Genomic DNA, 24,563 nt, shown 5'->3' on the forward strand with positions numbered 1-24,563 from the left:
GATTCTAACTGACATAGGTCACAAAAAATGATTGACCCAGGGCATCACTGGAGACTTACATCATTCTATGTTATCAATATTTACAGTGGCCTTATTAGCTTTCCAGTCAAATTAATGATCCTGAATTTTATGTGTACTCAGTGACATAAAGAATCTATAATTCCTTTTAGAAAACCATTTATCATACGAGATGTTGTATTATGACAAATATTTGCTACCTATTTGCCTGCATTTTCATTTTGCATAGTTATCAATTCTCAGTGTAGGAATTATTTTAGCATACATTCCCTTGGTGACCCAGATATTAAACAAAAAAAGCAAGATGTTTGGCAATGCTTCATCTCACGCACTTACCAAAGTAGAAACTCTTTCCCACTAGATAAGGTTTCAACAAGAGCCAAGGTTTACTTTCACTTTTATTTAGAGAAAGCTGATTGTTGCCATGCTTTAGTCCGAAAATGCAAAAATTGCAGGAGTTACACCTTTAATTTTACTGACCAAATGTTGTCCGATAAAATGTTACAGGTCACAACCTTTCAAAGTTAAACAGACCTGTTTTTCATATGACAAACAAATGTTTCAAAAGGTACAATAAACAAGCATTTGCAATGCAATAGATCGCGCATTTGAGAGAGTTTGAGCTATTGGCATTATAAGTGACAATGCCTTTTTTGTATGTGTTGGTTTTTAAAACAAATAAATAAAAGCCATTGTCATTTACAAAGCCTATAGCTCAAACTCTTGCAAATGCGAAACCTATTGCATTGCAAATGCTTGTTTTTTGTATTTCTAGTTCATGGCACTCTGTCACTGCGATAACCTCTTGGCTCTATCTTGGGCAGTAGAAATGTATAAACATTCCTAGCTCACACTCTGCTATCACGAAGAAGCGGCATTTGCCTCTCTGGCTGCCTAGCACCCTAAGGACTCACTGTCATTGTTGCTTGGAGCTTTTTAGCCCTCCAAACAGTACTACTGGTTTCTCAATTTCCCATGGCTTCCAGGACTTCCATAATGAAACAAGCCCTTTAAGATCGCGATTAGGCATCATATTCCTGCATAATGTTTTCAAACCGAAAGTGAAAATGTATCCTCCAAACAATAAGCTTTTCTATGCAGAGTATGAAAACAGGAAGTTGATAGAATTAACTCATAAAATGTGCAAGATGTTTAAAAATACATGTATTTTCCCTAAAAAAAAATCCTTTCAGACTTACAATTCCAAATGGCACAGAAAAAAATGTTTCTGCATACATTGAACTATACTGTTGCTTATAATTTAGTAAATTAACGGTTTAATGAATTTGTGAGGATTCTTCTACCCTCTATAAGGCCATGCCCTTCGTTACAGTAACCACGCCTCTTTACATGAGTCCTGTTTCATGGCCTTGTCCCTTTTGTGTCACTCACACACACACGCCTTTTTCCATCTAACTAAAAGCGCTGCATCGTGGGTAAACACCCTCGGCACGCCAGCGAGCTGTAAAATAAGACCCAGGTGTTTGAAAGCAAGTATGACTATTATTTAGCGACTATAACATTCCGCCATGTAGTAGGACTTCGATTCTAAATAGGCATACAGCACGAACACATGCGTGTGAAGAACCTGGATTCAGTTCGCCACAATTGCCTATTCGTGTCGCACAACGATTACATCTAGCCCGCGTCCAGAGTTGCCCCTACAACAACAAACCCAATAGCTCGTCTCACAATCCTGAGTTACCTCCAGCTCTTGCTCCTCGCTCTGCTCCAGCATCTTCCGGAAGCTCACCGGACTCTCAGCCATCACAGCCCCAGGCATTCTCCCGAGAGTGTAAGCTGCAGGCAGCACACACTTCAACCGCCAATGTTGCGCTTCCGGCGCACGCTGTCACAAGGAGGAACTACCAGTGAAGCGTGCGTTCCAAGCCTCTCTAACCTCGGACAGGAAGGTAAATGTAATGACGTAGGCTTATTTCTATGACATGATTGGAAAACGAGAGGTAACAGCTACTACAAATAAAGGCAGAACTACGCCGTAAATACACCAGTCGCGATAAAAATATGTAATCATGTTTACATATGATTAGTGTTAAATACATGTTAGTGTCTGATAGTGAGTTTGTCATTTTCATGTACGAGAGCATTCATTTAACCCACTCCAATATCTCTGTAGGTATTTGCAATTCAATATGTCTCCTTTTAAGATAGTATGTCAACTCCTGTTTATTGCCCTTCCCATTCTTACACGGTTACTAGACTGTGCGTTTCAAATGTTCTCTCCAATCTAACATGGCTGCCATGATGACGTTTCCTCCCGCTGTTGGTTAACGGAAGAGAAGCTGTGTTGTGACGGGCTTGTCTGATCATCTCCGGACCCCGGCGGAATTTGACGCGGCTTCCATGACTTACATACACTTGCTAGGGCGGCGGGGGCCGCGCTGGGCGAATGGGCTGCGAGAACTACGTTTAGCTGTGGGCTGGAGGGCGCTGCTGATTGTGGCGTTGCATGCTCTCAGCCTGGTTGTGCTTGTACGATGGAGTGGTGCTTCCCGCAGTTTGGCACTACTGGCCTACGCGTCGCTCTCTGTGTTTGGACTGCTGGGTCTGCTAGGGGGACTGGCTGGCCGCTGGGTCTCTCTACGCCGTTCTCCGGTTCCGCCACCCGGTGGAACCCATTATTCCTTCGGCCTGGCTCCGCGGCTGGGAGTATTGACCGCATTCGCCTCTGCTGTGCTGGCACAACTGGGCTCCTTGCTAATCCTGAAGGAGAGCGGAGAACGGCTGCTTTCTCCGCCTGAGGAGCAACAGGTACACCCTGGTCTTCTGCCGCTGGGCGCCCTGCTAGGCCTACTGTGCAACCTGGGCAGCCGCCTTCTAGCGCCCAACCGCGCACTTGCATCTGTTTGCCAGCTGGCGGGCACCGGCTGGCTACAGGAACACGTTGCCGACTTGAGCCGTAGCCTCTGCGGTATTCTACCTGGCCTGGGCCCTCTGCTGCTTCCTCGAATCAACCCATTTCTTCTTTTGGACCTGGCTGGAGCATTGGCGCTACTGCTAGCCTATATGCTGCTGGACATGGCTGAAGGATACCAGGGGGCAGATGTGGCCGCTGCTGCAACAATCGCCATAATGACTTGTGCCACCATGCACCCTGTCAGTGTTTATAGTGGAAAGGTGCTGCTGCAGACCACACCTCCCCATGCAGCAGGACAGCTTGATAAACTTCTTCGTGAGGTTTCCACCTTGGATGGTGTACTGGAGCTACGCAACGAACACTTCTGGACCCTGGGCTTCGATGGCATGGCTGGCTCCGTTCATGTTCGCATCCGACGCGATGCCAACGAGCAACTAGTGCTGGCCCACGTCGTGCACCGCCTGCATGCATTGGTTGGTACTCTAACTGTTCAGATCTTCAAGGACGACTGGGTGCGGCCTGTCTTGGCTCACGGTGCAACCCCCACTAGCGTTATGAATCTGCCAGATCACTATGTTATTCCTATGCCAAAGATGGTCGACGATCTGAGCCCAGCTACTTCAACGCCGCTAAAACCTATTAGTCCTCCACCAGAGTTTGCTTTCAACACACCAGGGAAGAACATGAACCCAGTCATCCTCCCCAGTCCCCAAACTAGACCATACGGTCAAGGATTCAGTTATGGCTTTGCACAGCATGCTAGTGGATTTAATCCAAATTTTAGGACTGGTCTCATTAGCGCACCCAATAGATTTGGGACAAACAACCCTGGGTACTAGTATTATTTTTATACAGACTGCAACTATTTTCTTAATTGCTGGAATTGTTGCCTTTTCTCCCTCATGTTTACAAGTACGATTCATCATGTCTTGGCCTTCAGTTCTGATGTGATCCGCTTTTTTAACGATAGGACATTCCAGATATGGCTATGTATTTGCATAAGGGTTGCACCAAACAGTATCAAAATGTAGTACCCCACCAACGATATTTTTATGTATTATTCGAAAGACTAATAAGAACTGTGTTTACTTAGTAGTCGCTCCTTGTCATTTGGTTGGGATTTCAAAACAACACATCATTGGATGTATATCAAACTTTTGGGTTACTGTCGTGAATGTGGTTTGTAGGGACATATCCGAGTACAAAGTTCAATTCAAGTGCATGTTGCATTTGAATCACATTGGCTTCCAGTTCCCTAATACTCAAATTGTGAATTGTTAGGGTCCCTGTCATTCTAATCATAAGGTTCTTAAAATTTCTTCTATCAGCAGTGGTCTGTAAACATACATGTCTCCAGAGTTGTCATTCAGTGCCCCAGGATAATTGTGATTCCTTCTCTAATATTCATTCCTACTAGGTTCACTGGGTCAGACTTTAAATGACTTGTCTTAAGCATTCCTCATGCTTTTTTACACCTAATTCTCGAAACTACAGAAAATTGATAACATGCAATTTTTTTTTGTCCATAAATTAAAGATAATGTTCTTCCTTTGTAGAAACCTTTGTTTGTATCACTCCGTCCGCAATTTGAAGAATCAGTAGGAAAATTGCTGTCAGGCTCGTGTTCAGGAAGCCACGGACCAGGTGGAGGCTGCGAGGCCTCAACCATGCAGTTGAATTCGTTTGCCACTGATTGCCCAGTTTGCAGGGCCATAATAGTACACGCCCAGAAGTACAAACCTTCTTGTGTTTGTCTTAAGTCAGAAGGTTTTTGGGGAGGTAGTGTGAAGGCAATCAGATCTCAACAATCAACCAACAGACCCAATAAAGTGAATGTCCTGCCCATTGCTTAACTTTGCAAAATAAGAAACCACTTTAAACACAGTTGTACAAAATACTATACACTATTCATATACTGGTCAGTGTTTCTGGTAGCTGTCCCCTGTAGGCATTTCACCCTTCTGGTTCCATCTGTACCCCACCCAGCCACTCTCCCCTGGTTCTGGGTTTTCACCTGTTTCTAAGAGCAATCAAGATTAGAGTAAATTGAGCTCAGGTGCAGCTGAAACAGCCATAGTTCAGATACCCTCTTATTTCAAGTCTGGCCTCTTTGCAGGTTTGTAGTGTTCTTTCAAATTCATTTAGGCCCCCCTTACACTCAACCCCCCCCCTTGCACTTGTGTGTGCCACAGAAAAGTATCAGTCTTTGATGTAGTTTTTCATAGCCAGACGTTGTCCACTTTCATCCGCATGCGTGCCCAGCCTTCTATTGCCATTGCAGCACCAAGACCTTTAAGGCGCGGGGTGAGATTGCCTGGATGGTGTACCTTCTTTGTAACTTGTGCAGTCTGGTTATCATTGGTCCTGAAGAGATATGATCCCGGCTGGTCCGTAGGTAGATGCAGTCCTCCGCAATTGGCAGTTGTAGCCATTGGCCAGGTCGGAAGGGCAATAGGTATGACAGGTCCTTCAGCACACCATCAGATGCAGCCACAATCTGACCTTCAGCACACTGGCAGTTGCCACACTGCCCAGACCTTCATTGGCAGCTACAGCTCTTATTGGGCCTTCTGTGGTTCCGCAATTGCAACCCAGACAGGATTTTCAGCAATTGTGGTGTTGAGATTCCTGCTAGAAACTGCAGTGAGGTAGTGATGGCCCACGGACACCAGGGAAATCCTTGGTCTCTTGTGCAGTCTGCGTCATCTAGGTGCCCCACAGCCAGTGGGGATGGGCTGGATATTGTTTCTTTCTGAACACTTGCCTCCTCAGTGACCAGTGTGGCTCTACCTCTATTGTGTGGCAGGCTTCTAGACACTTCAGGGCAGATACTCCGTTCTTCCAACAGGAAATCTAAACTTCAGGTAATGCCCCCTCACCCGTGGGTGACTGTAGGGCAGACACTAGGCATGGTTGTACAGCAGCCCTCTGAGTACTATGTGAAGCACATTGTTTCTTGGTTATATAAGACTTGGAACTGGAGCCAATGGGATGGCTTTGGGTATACACAACTTCCAAACAGATGTAAATCTACTGTCAGGCTGCAGAACCAGTTTAGATTGGGTCTTTCAGTTTTCTCACTGTAGGGTTGTCTCCATCCTGGAGCACCCACAGCAGAGGTACAAAGTATTGTGAAGTTTCTGCTCCTGCTGTCATCCGCACAAATGAAGGAGTAATTTGGTACAGAGAATAAGGGCAGGGCTCAACTAAAGTTTGCAAAAAAAAAGTCTGCAGTGCCTCCCTTTACCACAACTATCCACCAAATAGCAGTGCTCAGAAAGACTAATCAGCCACTCCTTGCTAACTAAACGGCCTAGTTGTATATCAAAAGGAGCCCTGTTACCATTCTTACTCAATGCTCTGTCTAGGTCTCCTCCATCCAGTTGCAGAAATGTAAGAAACACACATCCACTGTATTGAGAGTACAGTCCTCACCCTCCATCATCTTCTCCAAGGTCAGCCCAGAGGCATCTAAAATGTATCACACTGGAGCCCATTACTCTGGATCACTCAAATGCCTTCGATGTACTACAATGGGTATTGGTAAACACTCACTCAAGATGCAAGTAGAAGGGACTGGGAAAGTGCATACAAGAGTAACTAACACAGGTGGGCTAATAGGCCTTCACCCTAGTAATGCAGATAAAAAAAGTCTGGTTACGCTTTGGATTTTTTAAAACACGGCATGCTGGATCATCATTCTATGCACTAAACCTACGACAGGTATAGGTGTACTTTTAACAAATAAGGGCATGCTTGGTAGACCCCTGCAGGTAACGGGACAAGTCCAGGACCTCATTGGTAGGGTCAGACCATTAGTATCCTTTGATATGTGTGTATATAGACAGATAGATAGATAGATAGATAGATAGATAGATATCAAAATCAAGTCACTGACAGTCAGGCACTTGGAATGGAAAAATACTTTTACCTCGAATGTGGCATTCCTGTCCCAACAGTTGCTAGGTATAATTTTTGGTCTTGTTTACTTTGTGGTTAATTAGTTCACTTTTATATCCTTTTTTATGTGTCTGTTTTGTATATTGGCTTAGGTGTCAGTACAATGATTTTCAGCTACTTAGCATACATATCCTTTTTCCGTCTAGAGTTAATGTCACTAAATTAGATGACACTGTGAACCGGAATCCTCAGGCCAGTGGTGGTATTGTGTCGTCTGTGTCAACTTGTTTGCGCCCTCTGGCAAACTGTTTCTCCTTAAATGAACATCCCATCCATGCCTGGAACGATTGTGTCTGAGGCACAGTACAAGACACCATAGACATAGTATCAACACTAGACGTTCATTCCCCTTTAAAAAAAAAAAAGCAAAGCCATTGCAAACCCACAACCTAGATTTAAAATATTATTATTCTTTCCTGTACTGAATGAGAAAATATGAAAAGTCAATGCTATACATAGTGCATCATTTAGAGTGTTGGTCCTGCCATTGTCTTTGGTTTCAATTGTCCTTGTTTTTTGTTGTTTCATGGTGCTGCTTCATTATTTGCATCCTGCACCTGCTCTTGTACCGTGGTTGGTGTTGAGTCAGAATGCTCAGTTTGGAATTCCTGTATGTGTGATATTATGGCTGGGGCAACCAACTTTTTTGTCAATCTTTGACATGACTTTCTTTCCGCTTGTCCTCTATTCCTTTTTTTGTACCTAGCCACCTTGAATGTGTACCATTTCTTGGGTTTGTTCAATTTCTCTTAATTTTGTCCTAGATCCGTCAATCCTTTAAAGAAGTTTAGGAGTGCTGAAATTGCTAGTATTAAGCATCGTGATCCCTGTACTTTAATTTTTACAGTCACCTTTCTTGGAGTTGTTGGACTTTGTCCTTTTTTGTCAATGTGCCATTTTTCATATTGCCCATTCACTAATTTTCTGTCTAGTTCACCTCATTTGCAATCCTTTTCTTTCTTTATTGTCATCCACCAGGGGCTTAGATTATGGTGGAGTGTGTGCCCTCTTACCAGTTCAAGTGTGCTATAATTTGTTGTGTTGTTTACTTTTAAGCAGTTAGCTACGAGAATTTCTTCTACTGATATTTTTTTTTTCCACATCCATGCGATTGCTGATTGCCTATTTTTACTGTTCCTTTAATGAGGTGGTTCGCCCTTTATGTTAATCTGTTTCTATGCAGATCATACAGAGGCGTTTTATGGTGTTTGATTCCCTGCGAAAGCAAAAAGGTCTACATGATCCATGAAGTGAATTTTACTCTGTTGTCTATCACAAGGTGGCTAGGAACTCATTTTCTTGCGAAAATGTCCTTTAACCCCTTCAGTGCCCCGCCCTTTCCCCGCCTTGTGCCGGGCATTTCATTAGCGGGCGGGGTTCATGACGAGATAGTCTCGTCATGGGCACAGCGCAACCGCGCTCCATGACGAGACCATCTCGTCATGGGCACTGAAGGAGTTAAAAATGAAGTGATAGTTAGTTGTTATTTCTATCTTGGATTAGCTTTTGTAATCAACAATTACAGCGGTGTATTGCATATTGGCTATTAAAGTGTGCAGAGGACCATTGAAATCAACACTCAGTTTCTCTCTCTATGCTTCTTGAAGTGTTTCCGTTGCCAAAATTGGTACAGTATCTGTTAGCTTTTCTCGCTATTGTTGCACAGTAGTTTTTTTTTATCCCTTTTGTCTACATAGTTGTCTAACCATGGCGACTAAAATGGCCCTCTCGGTGTTCTTTGTTAGGGGTTTTTCCAGTTATTGGTGAATCATATCTTGTAATTTGCCAACAATTGTCGGTGCACCGGACCTCGCCCAATGCAATAGCCTTTTAGTATGCAGTGAAAGTGCTTTGATTTTCCAGTATGATCCCATAGGAAATTCAATGTTTTTTTTCTGGTGTCTGTGTCCTTTCCATCATTGAACAGAATAATTTGTCTTTTGCCTTCTTGTCCATCCATTCCTACTTGGGTATACTTGTCTTTTTTCCTAGGTTGTCTGTGCAAACAACCACTGTTTCATTGTCGTGATGAGGTTCTTCTTAGTCGCTTGTGTCTTGTACGTGTAAGAAACTGTCAGCAAGTATGTTTTTTCATCCTGGCATGGTTTCTAGTTGTACCAATACCCTTGCTGTCAATATGCCAGTGGCTCCTGCATTGGGCGGACTTTGTTCTCTCAATCAGAAACAATCTATTTAAAAATTCTGTTGAATGTTCTTGGGGTTAAGCATCTCTACTTCAAAATAGGTTTTAAAGTAAGATTTGCCCACACATTTGTTATTGTATCTCTTTTTAATCGACCATACGCCCATTCTGTTTCTTTTAACGATCTAAATGCTAAATCAGCCCCCCAAAAAATCATAAAAAGTTTACCAGACCTGCAGGTCTAGTGACTTAAATAATCTACTTGACCCAACTGTAATGCTATTGACCCATAAAATAGTCTCAAATTATGTGATCCTGGGCAAATATTTTATTTCACTGAGCCACCATTTTCTTATCATATGAGATCACATAATAGAACTCCTTCAAATATCCGAGTTCAGAAATCTTTTGTTTGATTTAATAGATGAAATGTTTGCTCCATATATGATACAAATCTAGCCACAGAAGGCTACACGTGACCCCTGGCTTGCCTCTTATTTCACTAACAGCATTGTCCTCAAGGCAAGAGTAGAAATGTTTCTCAAATAATGTTTAAAAACTATCACTTATAATAAATATATAACTAAAGCATGAAGTGTTAGCACACTGTGTTTTCCAGTCAGCACAATTTTCATTGAAATGTCCCCAAAATGTCCCACTGAAATGCAGTTTTACTGATAAAACTATATAGCGAGCAAACAATAGTGTTTGGAAATCGAGTTTGCACATCACCAAGTAAGGTGTTAATTGTTTTGCTCCGATTTAAATCTTTGTTGCCATCACACTTCTGAATTACAAAAAAAGTGCTTTCCCAATTCCGGATATATTTTGAAATGTTTGTTCTGTTAATTTACAGGATGTATACATGTTGTGTGAAAAAGACTGACATTTCTACAGCCTTTTGTTTCACAAGGATTGTCAGACAGCTCACTTAACAAAATCCTCTACCTGCAGTCAGAAAAAGAAAAGTAAATACCAATCCCCAGGATAAGAGGAGCAGCAATATGTAAAAAGATGCAAGCTGACATTTGACCTCTGCCCTTGAACAGACACCAAATGTGTCAAGATGAAAAGAAGATTTAAAGGCATCCTCCGTGCTCATTCACTTTCTGAATAAACAGAACACCTTTTACTTTCCAGCTGCTGTTCACTCACTAGAACAGACCAGTAGGTCCTACAAATAGCTCTACCTGATCAAATCTGACTCCCCATGGCGAGTACATTTCTCGAGGCCTGGCTAAACCTATGGTTTCTGCTTCAGCCCTTCCCTTCTGTGCCAGGATTGCACCAATACCGTAGCCACGTGTATCTAGTATAAGCTTGATGTGCTTGGTTGTACAGAAAATTGATTTTTACTGGGGTTTCAAAAATGAAAATTTCATTTAAAAAGCATAGTTTTAATCCCCACCTCCTAAAAATGTGCTTCTTTTCTTCAATAGTTTACCAAGTGGCTTGGTGACTGTGCTGAATTGTGATACAAACTTTGACTAATATTCTCTTAAAAACAATGAATAATTTAGTCTTTATTGTTTTTATCAGATCACTGTTCGATTCAATTCCCTGTCCTCAAATGGCAGAACCAAAACTTTATAACTCATGGATTTAAAAACATTGTTTTTTGTCTTGAATGGCATCACCGTCTTAGATATTATCTTTTCTCAAAACCCTGTTGTGTTTGTCTTCATTTTCACTTTAAATTAATAAGTCTCCCTCGAACTATTGATGATAATTAAACTGCTTTTCAGCCTGGGAAATACAGAAGCCAGTTTCTAGGCAGAAAGGCATCAGTTTAAACTGAAACTTCCCTTTCAAAATAACCAAAACCAGAAGGCTCTGTACTCCAGATGTGATTCAATTTGGTAATTGACAGATTGCAAATCAATCTGAATATTTTGTTACATCTGATTTATGTTGGATAAGAACTAAGTATCTTGCGTGATGCAACTATTTTCACTGCATAAATCAATACAAAGTCTTACCTTTCCATTTAGGTATGTTTTTGTTATCACAACTGGTTCACTGATGACTCCCTTTTGTATGTCTTATTAGCATCTTCAAACTCCTATTGCTAATGTAATTGCTCTAACTTTTTCTTACAGCAGTGCTTCACAAGCTTTTTAGAACTAGGACTCACTTTTTCGAAGAACAAACTTTTGAGACCCAACTAGCTTTAACGGACATGAGGCAGAGGCAATTTTTTTAATTAATATTAGCCACTGTTTCAAAATGCTGTGAATTGCTAAAATAACATACTCTACAATTTTTTGCATTCTCCCTAACAGTTTGTTAATGCCACAATTTTGACCACTCCCATCAATATGTCTTTTTCGGACTGTTGCTAAAATATTGCTCTGCCCTTAAAAGTAGCAGATGGTGAACTGCATTGGAGCTGGAATACTTTTCACACTAGGGTGCTGGCCTGTGGCAACTGTTCAATACAATCAAAAGGTTTCTCAAAACTCTTGGTGTTGATACCAGTGCCTCATATATCCATTTTTGCTTTTAAACAAGAGCCAGTGGTGCATTTTGGACTCCATATTGTATATTGGCGTGCTGTACATGAGCACTAGATTACATTACACAAGATCACATTCATTTTAGAGTAATCATTTCAGACTAATTGTTTTTTCCCCGCTGAGCCAACACCAGGACTCGAACCTGGTTCCCCAGATCCAAAGTCGGAAGCTCTGCTTGTTAGGCCACATCCATATTTCTTAATTTATGTGTTAAAGTCATACCCAAGTGGGACGATTGTGTAAGATACGGATAGTGTAGTTGGCACATTCTTTGTTAAAAAAAAAACAGCAGCAAAAAATGCTAGAAAATCAGCGGGAGTCTACTTGGGAATGCTTGCAAGTCTTTCTTTGAAAACTGGACTTAGGGACATAGTTAAGCACTTTTTCACCATTCGTGCTGGAAAATTGTTTGGAGAAGGAGTACTGGCATCAATGTTACATAACTGAAGTACTGGGGAAAGTGAAAAGTCCTGAGCCAGAAAATACAAACGGGAAAGTACGATGCAAACAAGTGTCCGTTTTCCGACCGCCACGTCTGCTCGTGATCCTGCAACATTTTGCAATCGAACGGGCTCGGTCAGCGCATAAATTGAGTCTTCCGGAGGCTCGTCGGAAGCTGTTTCCTGATACGCAAGTACGATGCGTAATTCATACGCGACTTCAGGGCGCAGCGTACAGCACGTCCGAGCATTCGGATGAGACGTAATAAAGCACGACTCACGCCAAAATACGATCAACAGGGACGAGACGGAGTTGTCCTGTATCAAATCGCGCATGTGATCCCAATACTGTACATCTACGGTCGACTCTACCGTAATCGACGCGGACGTCAGACACCTACCACCTACCACACACCAACACGTCACGAGAAAGGCAACCGCCCCAGATAGGGGTGGATGACTATCACCCCCAACATTATCCACCCCATAGGGGGGTAGATGCCTATCCCTCCAAGCCCTATCCACCCCATAGGGGGGTGGATGCCTATCACTCCCAGCATTATCCACCCCATAGGGGGGTGGATGCCTCCATAGGGGGGTGGATGCCTATCACTCCCAGCATTATCCGTCCCATAGAGGGGTGTATGCCTATCACTCCCAGCATTATCCACCCCATAGGGGGGTGGGTGCCTCCATAGGGGGGTGGATGCCTATCACTCCCAGCATTACCCACCCCATAGGGGGGGTGGATGCCTATCACTCCCAGCATTACCCACCCCATAGGGGGGTGAATGCCTAACACCCCCAGCATTATCCACCCCATAAGGGGGTGGATGCCTATCACTCCCAGCCCTATCCACCCCAGGCATCCACCCCATAGGGGGTGGATGCCATGACACCCAGCATTATCCACTCCATAGGGGGGGGGGGGCGGATGCCTCTCACTCCCAGCATTAACCACCCCATAGGGGGTGGATGCCTATCACTCACAGCATATTCCAACCATAGGGGAGTGGATGCCTATCACTCCCAGCATTACCCACCCCATAGGGGGGTGGATGCCTATCACTCCCAGCATATTCCAACACTAGTGGGGTGGATGCCTATCACCCCCAAGCAAACTCCACCCCACAAGTGGTGTAGGGAGAACACTCCCCCACTGCAGAACAGCAAAAATAGTGTAGATGTGTGTGAACTGACACTACAATGTAGCCATGAAGATCTATATTTGACAAACAGCCATCACTGTAGTGCCAAAGAGGTGAGTATGGGTTCAATCTCCCAGCTTCATCAAGCACAGAGGTGGATTGGGGTATAACCCCCCTCACTCTAGTCACAAAGAGGTGAGTGTGGGGTTCAATCCCCCAGCATCATCAAGCACATAGGTGGATTGGGGTATACCCCCCCCCCCACTGTAGTCATGGAGGTGTGTGGGGTACAATCCCTCAGCATCCTCAAGCGCATTGTAGGTATAGTGTCTAAAACCACCATCACTGTTGAGACACCAAGCTGAATGTAGGTCTCACACCCCAATGTGTGTCTTTGTGCCCAAACACACAGGCGATGTTACTAATTAGTGGTTGGGTGCAAAACAAACACTGGGCTTTTGAGGAAACATTGTACTGCGTGCAAAACTCCCCTCAGCCATTTGCAGACAAGCATTGCCATTGGGGGCTAACACTGCCGCAAAAGTGCAAATGGACAATGTAAGAAGTGACCATCAAAAGAGCATTAACACACTCCTTCATGTACATCATCCAGACACAAATACAAATGAGCATCTCTCTGAAACTACTCAATAGCTGAAATCCATTTCCACACTCAGGAAGCTATGGCAATTCAAATGCAAATTACAACTAATGTCCAGACTGAAGATGCATGAGTCCCAGGGCCAGTATAGAAAATGATATCCATCAAACCTACACCACATGCCACACAAAGCTAGAAGAACAACATGGCTGAAGATGCTCAAAGATAAACAGCCAAGCTCACTAAAATAGATGGCAGATCAACTACACGCTGAAGTGGCTAGCACACATGTGACTCGGGGAATAATAAATGTGTCAAATGTGAGTTAGCACACAGTGCAGGCCCATATCTCAAACCAACCATGGAAGACCCCATAATCAGCACATTGTACTGGGGCACACACATCACGGACACTGTAAGTCAAATAGGCACAGAAAAACCTGTCATACTCTGCACACAGCAAGGTTCACAAACATGGACATCTGCAGGGACTACAGTCTTGGTATGAACTGGCACTTGAACACGGACAAATGCTAACATGACACACACCATGGGCCCAGGATATATGTCACAGAGAAAACACCGTGCAATGAGCTGATCTCCCAACTGTGGAAGCCCAGCTGTGTCCTTGGCCTGGCAGGGGTCCACCATGTCTGAATTGCACACGGCAAATATTACAACACCCTGAACACCTTGTATGCATCACCCTCTGTACATGTGTGCCTCCAGAGTCATCTGCATGTAGTCAAACCTCATGTTAACCAAGTTGTACTGATGTGACAGATTACTTGTCAATCAGCAAAGCGCTATCCTGAATGTCAATTGTAGACGGTTGTACCTAAAAATATTTGTACAATGTGTACAAATCCCAGCACGGCCTATGTGCAGAAGTGTAAGTCAAAGATGTGAGTGTCTTAAAAGCATGTCACATTTCATGCACAAAACATAGTGGTTCTTGACAACCTGCAATAGCAGTCAATGCTGACTCGGATACATACGTTAATATGACACATATACTATCGGCCACATGCGGTCCATCCCATTGCCCAATATGTATTGTCACAAACAAAGATTTCAACACAATTTTTATTAGACGAGTTCACAGACTGAGGAACACGAAATGCAAAGCTCCAAAAAAAAGAAAATTGCTTCATTCTGCCTTTGTATCAATTTCAGAACTGCAATAACAATAAGGCCAAGGGGCAGTCCTTTCCAAAAACTCCTTTGGGGGGGATATAATGAACTCTCTCTCCCTCACCTGCCTGCACTGCTACAAGTAGGGGACATATCCCCTCGGAGGGGCGTCTGCAAGGGCATGTAAGGCACCGCAGGGACATGGCTAGGTGTGACCTTTTAGGGTTTAGGGAGGGATGGGAACTGCGGTGGAGTCGCTTGACACTGCAGTGGCCTGTTGGGGGTGGGGGCTCCACTGAAGTGGCCTGTTCGGGCTGAGGGGGTGGGGGCTCCACTGAAGTGGCCTGGTCGGGCTGAGGGGGTGAGGACTCCACTGAAGTGGCCTGTTCGGGCTGAGGGGGTGGGGCTCCACTGAAGTGTCCTGTTCAGGCGAGGGGGTGGGGGCTCCACTGAAGTGTCCTGTTCGGGCTGAGGGGGTGGGGGCTCCAGTGAAGTGGTCTGTTCCGTTTGAGGGGGTGGGTGCTCCATTGCAGTGTCATGATCAGACATGAGAGGGTGTGCATTTTAAAGGGAAGTGCTTGTGTGAGTGGGGGAAGGCCTGAGCATCGGTGGGACTTTGTAATGGGGTGTGTGGTAAACTGTGATGGGGTGTGAAGTCTGATCCGTGGGATGTTTGGCCTGGGACTGTGAAGAAGTGAATGGGGGATGTTTGTGCTGGTATAGATCTTGGAGCCCTGGGTTATTTACGGGTGGGGGCCTTGGACTGCGGTGAGGGTGTGTGTTTAGGGGTGGGACTCCTCTATGTGCCTGGAGATTTCCTCCTCCCCTTGCTAGCTGTGACTATTGTATCTTTGGGGACGAGGCCAAGGTCACAGAGGAAGAGCCGCTGGCTAGAGCGTGAGGCAGGAGAGTCCTGGGTAGGGGTCTTGGAGGCAGAGGCTTTTGAGGAATGAAGAGTGCTTTTGGATGTGTGTGAGACTGTATTCTCCCCCTCCCCTGTGTGTGTGCTGTCAGTTCCCAGACTGTGCCTGCGTGCCTATTTTGACTTTGTCTTGGGTGTCGTGTGCTGCTTGTGGCATTTGGTGTGTGTGCTTTGGACAGGTAGGGTAGTGGTGACTGGATGGGGCAGGGGAGGTATGGGTGAGGGACTGCTGGGGAAGGGACACTGCTGCCGTCAGTGAGGAGGCAATGGACTGATTTCTCCGCTGTAGGGCAGACAGGTTTGATGAGATGTCCTCCATGAACGACACCAATTGTGTCAACAGACCGGTGTGCGCATGGAGGACACTCAGAATGGATGTCTGCCCCACATGGATCTGTTTGAGCAGGTCCACAGACTCCACACTCAGCCCAGCAGGGGGGACAGATGGAGGGGCAGCTGTGCCTGGCACAAAGGAGACCTGGGTGTGTCTACAAACCTTTGACCTGTGACCAGCTGGGAGGGTGGAGGTGGTGGGGACAGACGCAGATGTAGTGGGACCTGACATTTCCTCATCCAACACCACAAGGGAGTCATCGCCGGGGCTTGACAGTTCATCGGCAGATGTTGTCGTGTCAGACATGCTTTCGGCGTGACTCCCTTCACCCTCCGTGCCACTGGGTTCCTCCTCCACAGTGGATCCAGTCTGGCTACCTGCCTCCTCAAGGTCCGTGGAATCTTCTCCTTCACTTGACATAGGTGATGCTGTGAACAAGGAAGATGAACTGATTAATATCAGTCAACTGCATAGACTTGACACATGAGTACAAGAACAACACATCACAGAGCAAAGCCTTGCATAATGTCATTGGCACCTTTCTCATTCCTTGCACATATGTGAACATGGCACTTGTCATTCTGCAGTAAACCTTTGTCGGCAAACACATACTGGCAATGGAAACATTTGTCTGATGTGTAACATGGACCACAAAATACATTACCAAAAACGCACTTCGTTGCAGGTCGTCTGATCTGTGATGCACATGACTGTAATGTGTCATTACTCACATCGCTCTTCTCATTTAGGGGAGACTGGAGGTGACACAGCAAATGGAATGGACTGATATCAAAGTAGTCCTGTCTAAAATACTTACATCACCAAACATCAAGCTGGGCACATGTAGTGAACGTCAATGCAATAATGGTCTGAATGCAGGACAACAGACCAGTTCAAATAGTGCATCTTCACAATCTATCAATGTGGCATACGGTGCCACTTGCATGTCTGCATAAACAGTCTGTACTGACAATTGTTAGCTGGCCAGTGAATCGCAAGGTTTAAGTCAGCACTGTCACAAACATTATATCCCCTTCCATGCCACATCTGTAGTGCTCAAGTTTACACATCCCCTTTCTGCAACCCCCAAGTCCAAGACTCTGACAAGGTCATGTTGGGCTACTTTTGCATTGTACTACATTAATGAACACATCTTTCCATAGGACCTCTTTCATAGTAACCAGGAATGAAGTGAAGCTGCCTGAGCATAAATATCAAATCCAACATCATGCAGAGTCAAGGGATGAGACACGCATGTTCTGTCCTGTGTATATTATCCCGATTAAAAGATTTTGCTGTCTGTCCAGATTACATGTATCTTCTACCTGTCTTCTTGTACAAAGTCCGGCATGTTCACACTGTCATAGACTCAGACAAATGAGAATCAACTTTGCAATGTAGAAAGGGTTGCATGACATAGTAAACACTGATGTGACCGGTTCTTATTTGGGCTCAGTTCGCATACTGGTCCTTGGGCCGTGTCAAATGTGGGATTACATGGAGCAACATGCGGGTGACTACACCCTTTTGGACAATTATATATTGGAATTGTCTGAGGCTTCAACATTGGTCTCACCTACTGCACAGGTGTGTAGCATATCTCTCAAACACCAGTGTTTCTCAAGATCTGCCTCTTCAAAGCTCTATGTATGTTACACACAGTGCACTTATCATATTACAGGCAATGCGTGGACACATGTCAGACTATTACAGCACTCATGTTGGTAAATTCTATGCACCTTTTGTAAATGGTGCTGATCACAATAACCTTGGTGTACTGCACATACACAGATCGTAAGTGACACATGTCACAGACAGGGATGGACACACCTGGCCATCATATGATAATGGGGGCTACTCTGAAATTGCACAAGAAGTGTTGTCCAAGCAGACATACGACCCTTGAGAGGGTGAGCAGGCTGAGGGAGGGAAACAAGCATTACATACCTAGTACAAAGACATTGCATGTACTCCCTTCTTTCTGCTGTCTGGCCTTCAACTGCCCATCAAGGTCAGGGAAGACCACCGTAAGAATCCTCAGCATATGGGGGGTCAGTGTCCGCCGTCCACCCGTCTTGCGAGGAGGTGAAAGCTTCAGCTGGACCTTTGCGATCTTCCGGGTCCAGCCACGGAGGTCCTGCCACCTCTTCTGGCAGTGGCGGCGGTGGCGATGGTAGGCCCCCACCGATCGCACGGCACGGGTGATGTTCAGCCAAATCTCTGCCTTCTGATGGGCGTTGACCTGGAAGGATGACATGGGGATACACCATTACTCCATCTGGGACATCATAAGCATCACACACATGGAAATATTAGTCATGGTCAGACTGGCATTTCATGTCTGAAGGGAAGACAAGTATCCTCATGGGCAGTTGTCCTGTGTGAATACCTCCCTCCAAAACAACAGTGCAGGGAAGTCTGACCCAAAACACACACTACCTCACTTTACCTTTCCTGTGCATAAATGTCTACACACTGTAAGACTTACTCAAAATATCTATGCGTGCATGCCCTTGGGATCACAGTGCTCGAGGGACAGTTATTTGACATTCTTTTTTGTACATGCTGTATAATCAACACTCACCTGCTCCCCTGGTTTGCCATATAGCTTGCTGTACTGTGGGAGCAGGCTGTCCAGCAGGGCCTGGTTCTCCTCTTCAGTAAATGCAGGGGCCCTCTCCACAGTATGTGCCATGGTGACTCCAATAGGATGCAGAGTCATCTGTTGCCCTGAAGATGTAGTTGAAATTTTGGATGTTACTAACAAGATTTGAAAGTGTGATATCAATTTGTTGAAATCTTTCAACATATATCCCACAGGAGTCCAGCTGTCCACAGACCCTTCCCCGACCTAGAGACCACGGTCGAACGGGACACCATCAGACGCTACAGATTCACAAGACGGCTCATTGAGAATTTGGCAGAACAGTTGGCCCTCCATTTGCTACCTGGACACACTTATCCCTTTGCCCTGACCCCCAAGGTTAAGGTGATGGTGGCTTTTCATTTTTTTGCCACAGGGACATTTCAACATACTGTGGCTACTGCTGCAGACTATGTTCAGTCATGTGCTCCGTGATGTGTGTGAGGCCATGTTGCGATATCTCAACCTCAACATCCGGTTCCCAACACCACAGCAGTTTCCAGGGATTAAAGCGGACTTTTATGCATTGGGACACATGCCAAATGTCATAGATGGGACATATGTGGCTATGATAGCACCACAGGCCAATGAATAGACATAGAAATCGGAAACACTTTCATTCCATAAATGCCCGGGTGGTATGTCTGTCCGACATGGTCATATCACATGTCTGCGTGCGGTTCCCTGGATCAGCCCACGACGCGCACATAATGAGGAATAGTCAGATCCCACAGATGATGTTGCAGCTGCAAAATGAGCGTGCATGGCTTGTTGGTGAGTGATGTCTGTTTCTGGTACGTGTAACCTGTATGTCATGTTGTACCCTACTTTGCATCAACTGATTTATCTCGTGTTAAATGTAGGAGACTCTGGATACCCCAACATGCTGTGGTTGCTGACAGCACTGAGAAACCCTGTGAACCCTGCTGATGTACGGTACAATGAGGCACATGGGCGGACCAGGCGAGTGATAGAGCTGACATTTGGCTTGCTAAAGACAAGATTTCGCTGCCTGGACCGAACCGGAGGAGCTCATCAATATGCACCACAAAAGGTGTGCAAAATCGTCATAGTATGTTGCATGCTACACAACCGGGCAGTCAGGAAGGGGCTACCTCTCCAAAATGGCGGGGACCAACTGCCTCCAGCAGGGGAGGATTTAGGCCTGGGATACGTAGCCAGTGAGGAGGAGGTGGAGGAGGAGGATGTTAGGAGATGGATCATTAACAACTTTTTTACATGAGTGTAAGCATGCTACGATTCTTTGATTATGCCGTTTTAGGTCTCGCCTGACCCAGCGCATGCGCTAGTCTGGGGAGACTTTTAGTAATGGCTTAAAAAAATGCTGCCATGGCTGGCCTAGCACTTGCGTTCATGCGCGCAGCCGCCATCTGTCTTTCATGGGTCATTAAGCGTGTGGACGCTGCAGCTGCTTTCACTTTTGCAGCCGCGCGCCCACTCGCTCCGCCCTGTCCGTGTCCATGTCTTTACTTTTGCTATAATCGCGGCACACGCGCTTTACTTGTTAACATTAAAAGTAAAGCGCGGATGCCGCGATTATAGCAAAAGTAAAGAAATAGACAAAAACATCAATTTCTTTACTTTTGCTATAATCGCGGCACCCGTGCTTCACTTTTAATGTTAAAAAGTAAAGCGCGGGTGCTGCGATTGTAGCAAAAGTAAAGAAATCGATGCTTTTTCCCCCGCTGAATATTCAGAGTGGGATTTTAAATTGAGGTGTGACTTTTCACTAGTTAGAACTAAATATTTGGGACTGGAAGGAGATTGTTTCAGTTGTCGTTATTAGATTTCTTTCTCTAATTCATCTCTGCTTCATACCCCCTCTCCGAGTCATTCCCTGCCTCTCTCCTTCACTCTCCCTGTCTTGTCTCCCCCTCTCTCCCATCTTGCAACCTCTTCCTGGCTCATCCACATGCCCTTTTCACCGCCCTATTGTGTGATTGTGTCTGTTGGTCTGTTTGCATGAATATGTGCCATCAACCTACCTCTCTTCTGTAAGCCCTCCCTCACTTCAGTGCGCTGCCCCCTACTTCACTTGTCAGCTGGCTCACCACCTCACTTCTGTCTGCCGCTTCCCTGCCTTGCTTGTCAGCCGCCCCACTTCTGCGTTTGTCAGCTGCCACCCTATAGCCTCTCTATCTGCTGCTTTACCCTCTCATTCGACTGCACCTGCCTCCGCTTCTGTGACACCCCTCTGTTCTGATACCCCTCTTTCCTTCAGTCATTCCAGTATCTGCTATCTCCCCCCTTTCCTTCTGCCACCCCATCTGCTTTCCTGTGCTCACACCTCTGAATAGTGCTGCATCACAGTGTAATCTGCTGTCTGGCACCTCCAGCATGAAGAATAAAACATAGAGCACTGACCTCGAAAGCCAAGTGGAGGTAGTTTGCACAGAGACCCTGCACTAAGAGCGGTTGCTCGTTAAGCATGCCTGTCTTCAAATGCGTTGGCAAATTAAACCAAGATCTATTGATTTTGTAAATACTTGTTAGAGTCGATCTGTCCCCCTGTTTGTTAATCCTTGTGTCACCCTATGACCGACCACCAAGGTTCTTCACACGTGCTATCAATGCATGCTTCTGCAGATTTACATAGATGTGCAATATGGCCTTCTTGCAGGTTGTTTTGTAACCTCATGGCTGCAAACCTCTAACTCTGATAACGGTTCAGAGAGGGGTCATTTTGCAGCTCTTAACTTCAGAGGGGACTGCCCAACATTTACGCTATCGTTGTTTAATGGGGTGCAAATATCTCAGAAAGGTTGATGGCGAGTTTTGCCTTGTGGTGAAAAAAAATACGAACCAGAAAGAAAGAAACACAATAACAGTAAACCATTACCTAGTAAACAAAAAAATATACACATCATGTTTAAAATGGAAGGTTTTAAAAGTAAGTACTAATTACTATGTTTGTTTAAATGTTTGTACTTGATGCCAGTCACACATTCCCATGTGAAAAACATACGCCTAACTTTAGTTCTAAAAAAAAAAAGACAAAACAGAATAGAAACCTTTTGCATGTATATTTGGTTATTAGAGCAATCCTGCATCCCAGAGACCTCGTCAGAGCGCGAACATAATAAACTTATAACCGGATCGCAAACCGCACATGCCTCGCATCATTTAATGTATCACAAATAATTGCTTTTGGCTTCATAGGTTTTCAATAATATCAACCTGAGGAGTTTGAAATATAAACGATCATAGTTAAAAGTGCATGGTTTCTTGAATCTATTTAGGTTTCATTGCGTAGCGCTCATATACACATGTTCATTATGTCACACTTTGGAAATGACTATATTTCTAAGGGCTTATGATCTGGTCAGCTGCAGAATGGCTGATTTTCCTACTAATCCCCACACGAGGCTTCATCACACATCTACAGAGTGCTAAGGCAGGCCTATTTGGTTTGCCAATACTTTTTTCCTGATGCTGTTTTACATCAGCAAAAAGAACAAAAATAAAAAAAAGAGAGGAAATGGTTACTGCAATGGCAAAAACAAAGGGAGTCAACAGTAAAGCGAGCACAGGTGGAGGGGTTAAGTAAGCACTAATGAGCCCCCTGACCAGTGGGGAGGAGAAGGGGGGAGCACAATGGAGTAGCTGAGTGGGGTGTAAAAATAACAAGGATTTGTATACCCAATAGGTCTCGCCTTTGGGACCTTATAAGTGTTTAGTTATCCAGCACAATATCCTTGGTGCAACAAAATCAAGTGTTGCATAGCTAAGGTGCCATGGCTGGCCTAGCACTTGTGTTCACGCGAGCGTGCACGCGCGCAGCCGCCATCTGTCTTTCACGGGTCATTAAGCATGTGGACGCTGCAGCTGCTTTCACTTTGGCAGCTGCGCGCCCACTCGCTCCGTCCTGTCCGTGTCTTTACTTTTGCTGTAATCGAGGCACCCGCGCTTTATTTTTAACATTAAAAGTAAAGCACGGGTGCCGCGATTATAGCAAAAGTAAAGAAATAGACAAAAACATCTATTTCTTTACTTTTGCTATAATCGCGGCCACCCCGCTTCACTTTTAATGTTAAAAAGTAAAGCGCGGGTGCCGCGATTATAGCAAAAGTAAAGAAATAGAAAAAAACATCTATTTCTTTACTTTTGCTATAATCGCGGCACCCGCGCTTCACTCAAATCCCCAACCTCTCAGCCTAGGGTCCGCTTACCATGTCCTGTGCCAGCATTGTTTTTCCTACTGTGCCACTTTCATCTGCTGCTGCCTGCATTGCTCTGACACATTCTTTGTCATCGGTTTGTTTTGCTAAGGAGTACTAATGTTCATCCATTAGCAGCGAGATTCTCACATTTGCATTTGAAAGGCTACCTTTGTCTTCACATGTACGGAGCTGGACTGTTTACTAGGAAAACAAGCATTACCATAGCCAATAGGTCTCGCTTTTGGGACCTTAGAAGTATTTAGTTATGCAGCACAATATGTTTGGTGAAACAACATCAACTGTTGCATGGCTAAACACTTATAAGGTACAAGGTTTAGCCATGCAACAGCTGATGTTGTTGCACGAAGGATATTGTGCTGCAAAACTAAATACTTATAAGGTCCCAAAAGCGAGACCTATTGGCTATGCCAATGCTTGTTTAACATGATATGTGTATGTCGCAGGCTATGTTTGGATAAGTTTGAGTGCATGCAACTTGACATGATCTTTGCTTTTGGACTGTGTATATTGAGTCATGATGGTCACCAGTCCAGTGTTGACATTACTCCTAGACGTTGTAGAGATTTTACAATGAATATTAGCGTAACAATTTTTGAAGATGTCTTAGACTGGATGTTGTATTCAAGACTGTTCTATGTCTCTCCTTCACAGGCTCCTTTGGCTGTTGAGTGGATACGTGTGAGCTTGGAGACACACAATGCAGTTGCAAAATTGTAAATTCATTTGGATCATGAATCAATGATACACACTCTGTTCTGTAATTTCCTTTTCCTGATTATTTTGGTTCAACATGGTCATTGACACTGTCATCTTCTCTGGCTTGTGTTGTGGGCAACTGCTTGTGGCTGTGCAATAAACCTGTGATCGACATAGAGGTGTGCCTTGTCTGTTTCCACACATCCAACAGGAATATATAACTTGTGTATATGCCCTGATGTTAATTTCATGAGACAATTATTTGTGTTTGTGCAGTTCAATGGTTCAATCTTACAACAGTGGAGGCAATGAATATATGTGGCAGCTACTAGGTGTGTTGTGCTTACCTTGTCGTGTTTGTCCCTCATATGGGTCATGTTACATTTTGATTAGTAGACGGTAGCTAAACTTCTGCTGTGCATTTGTTGAAAATGCCATGTGATACTGATAATCAGTCCAATTGACTGGACATTCCAGAATAGACAAATGAATCACGTATTGTGTGAATATGAATTTATTTAAGTGCATGTGATGAATGTTACAATCAAGGGTAAGTACTGTACATATTAGTAATCCAAAGTTCACAGATGAGTTGGTATGTTGTGATTGACGAGCAGTCTCAGTGCAAAGTCCACAGTTATTTTAGAATATTGTCCAGAGTGGACCTTCCAACCCATGTGGGGGAGCCCAGTGACTGTCAACAGAGTGTATGCTTTGCACACAGAGGAGGATATTGTTTGCATTCCTATCCTTCCTGGCGGGATACATGGCCATCACTGTCTCTTGTCCCTCTTCCATGGACGTCGCCTCTTCTTCTTCGGACGGGGACCCTCAGTTGCAGGCTGCTGCGTTGAAGGGGACTCCGTGCCTGTGGTAGTTGCAGATGTTGAGGCAACAGATGCAGGGGGCACACAGGGAGGTGGTGGC

At 44.7% G+C, this 24,563-nt stretch overlaps 2 protein-coding genes and 1 long non-coding RNA gene across 3 annotated transcripts in view; 2 read left to right on the forward strand and 1 right to left on the reverse strand.

The window, feature by feature from the left end:
• The window catches only part of COPS8 (COP9 signalosome subunit 8), a 229,188-nt gene extending 227,331 nt beyond the window's left edge, over positions 1-1,857 (reverse strand). The window contains exon 1 of the mRNA XM_085645094.1: positions 1,724-1,857. Within this exon, the coding sequence (XP_085501220.1) occupies positions 1,724-1,801 (78 nt within the window). The 5' untranslated portion in view covers positions 1,802-1,857. The remainder of the gene's footprint in view (positions 1-1,723) is intronic.
• Positions 1,798-23,809, forward strand: LOC146861051 (uncharacterized). The gene is made up of 3 exons (XR_014978905.1): positions 1,798-1,931; positions 19,602-19,792; positions 23,592-23,809. It is a non-coding gene; the product is annotated as an uncharacterized LOC146861051 (long non-coding RNA).
• On the forward strand, positions 2,278-4,455 carry SLC30A6 (solute carrier family 30 member 6). Its single transcript, XM_085645093.1, has one exon. The coding sequence runs from the start codon at positions 2,383-2,385 to the stop codon at positions 3,733-3,735; it is 1,353 nt and encodes a 450-aa protein (XP_085501219.1). The 5' UTR covers positions 2,278-2,382; the 3' UTR covers positions 3,736-4,455.
• Positions 23,810-24,563: the final 754 nt, after the last annotated feature.

This window comes from Triturus cristatus, chromosome 3_1 (assembly GCF_964204655.1).
Source record: "Triturus cristatus chromosome 3_1, aTriCri1.1, whole genome shotgun sequence".
NCBI classification, from domain to species: Eukaryota; Metazoa; Chordata; class Amphibia; order Caudata; family Salamandridae; genus Triturus; species Triturus cristatus.

Excerpts from the sequence above, each read along its gene's own strand:
- SLC30A6 (XM_085645093.1), top strand. The coding sequence starts at position 2,383 with ATGACTTACATACACTTGCTAGGGCGGCGGGGGCCGCGCTGGGCGAAT.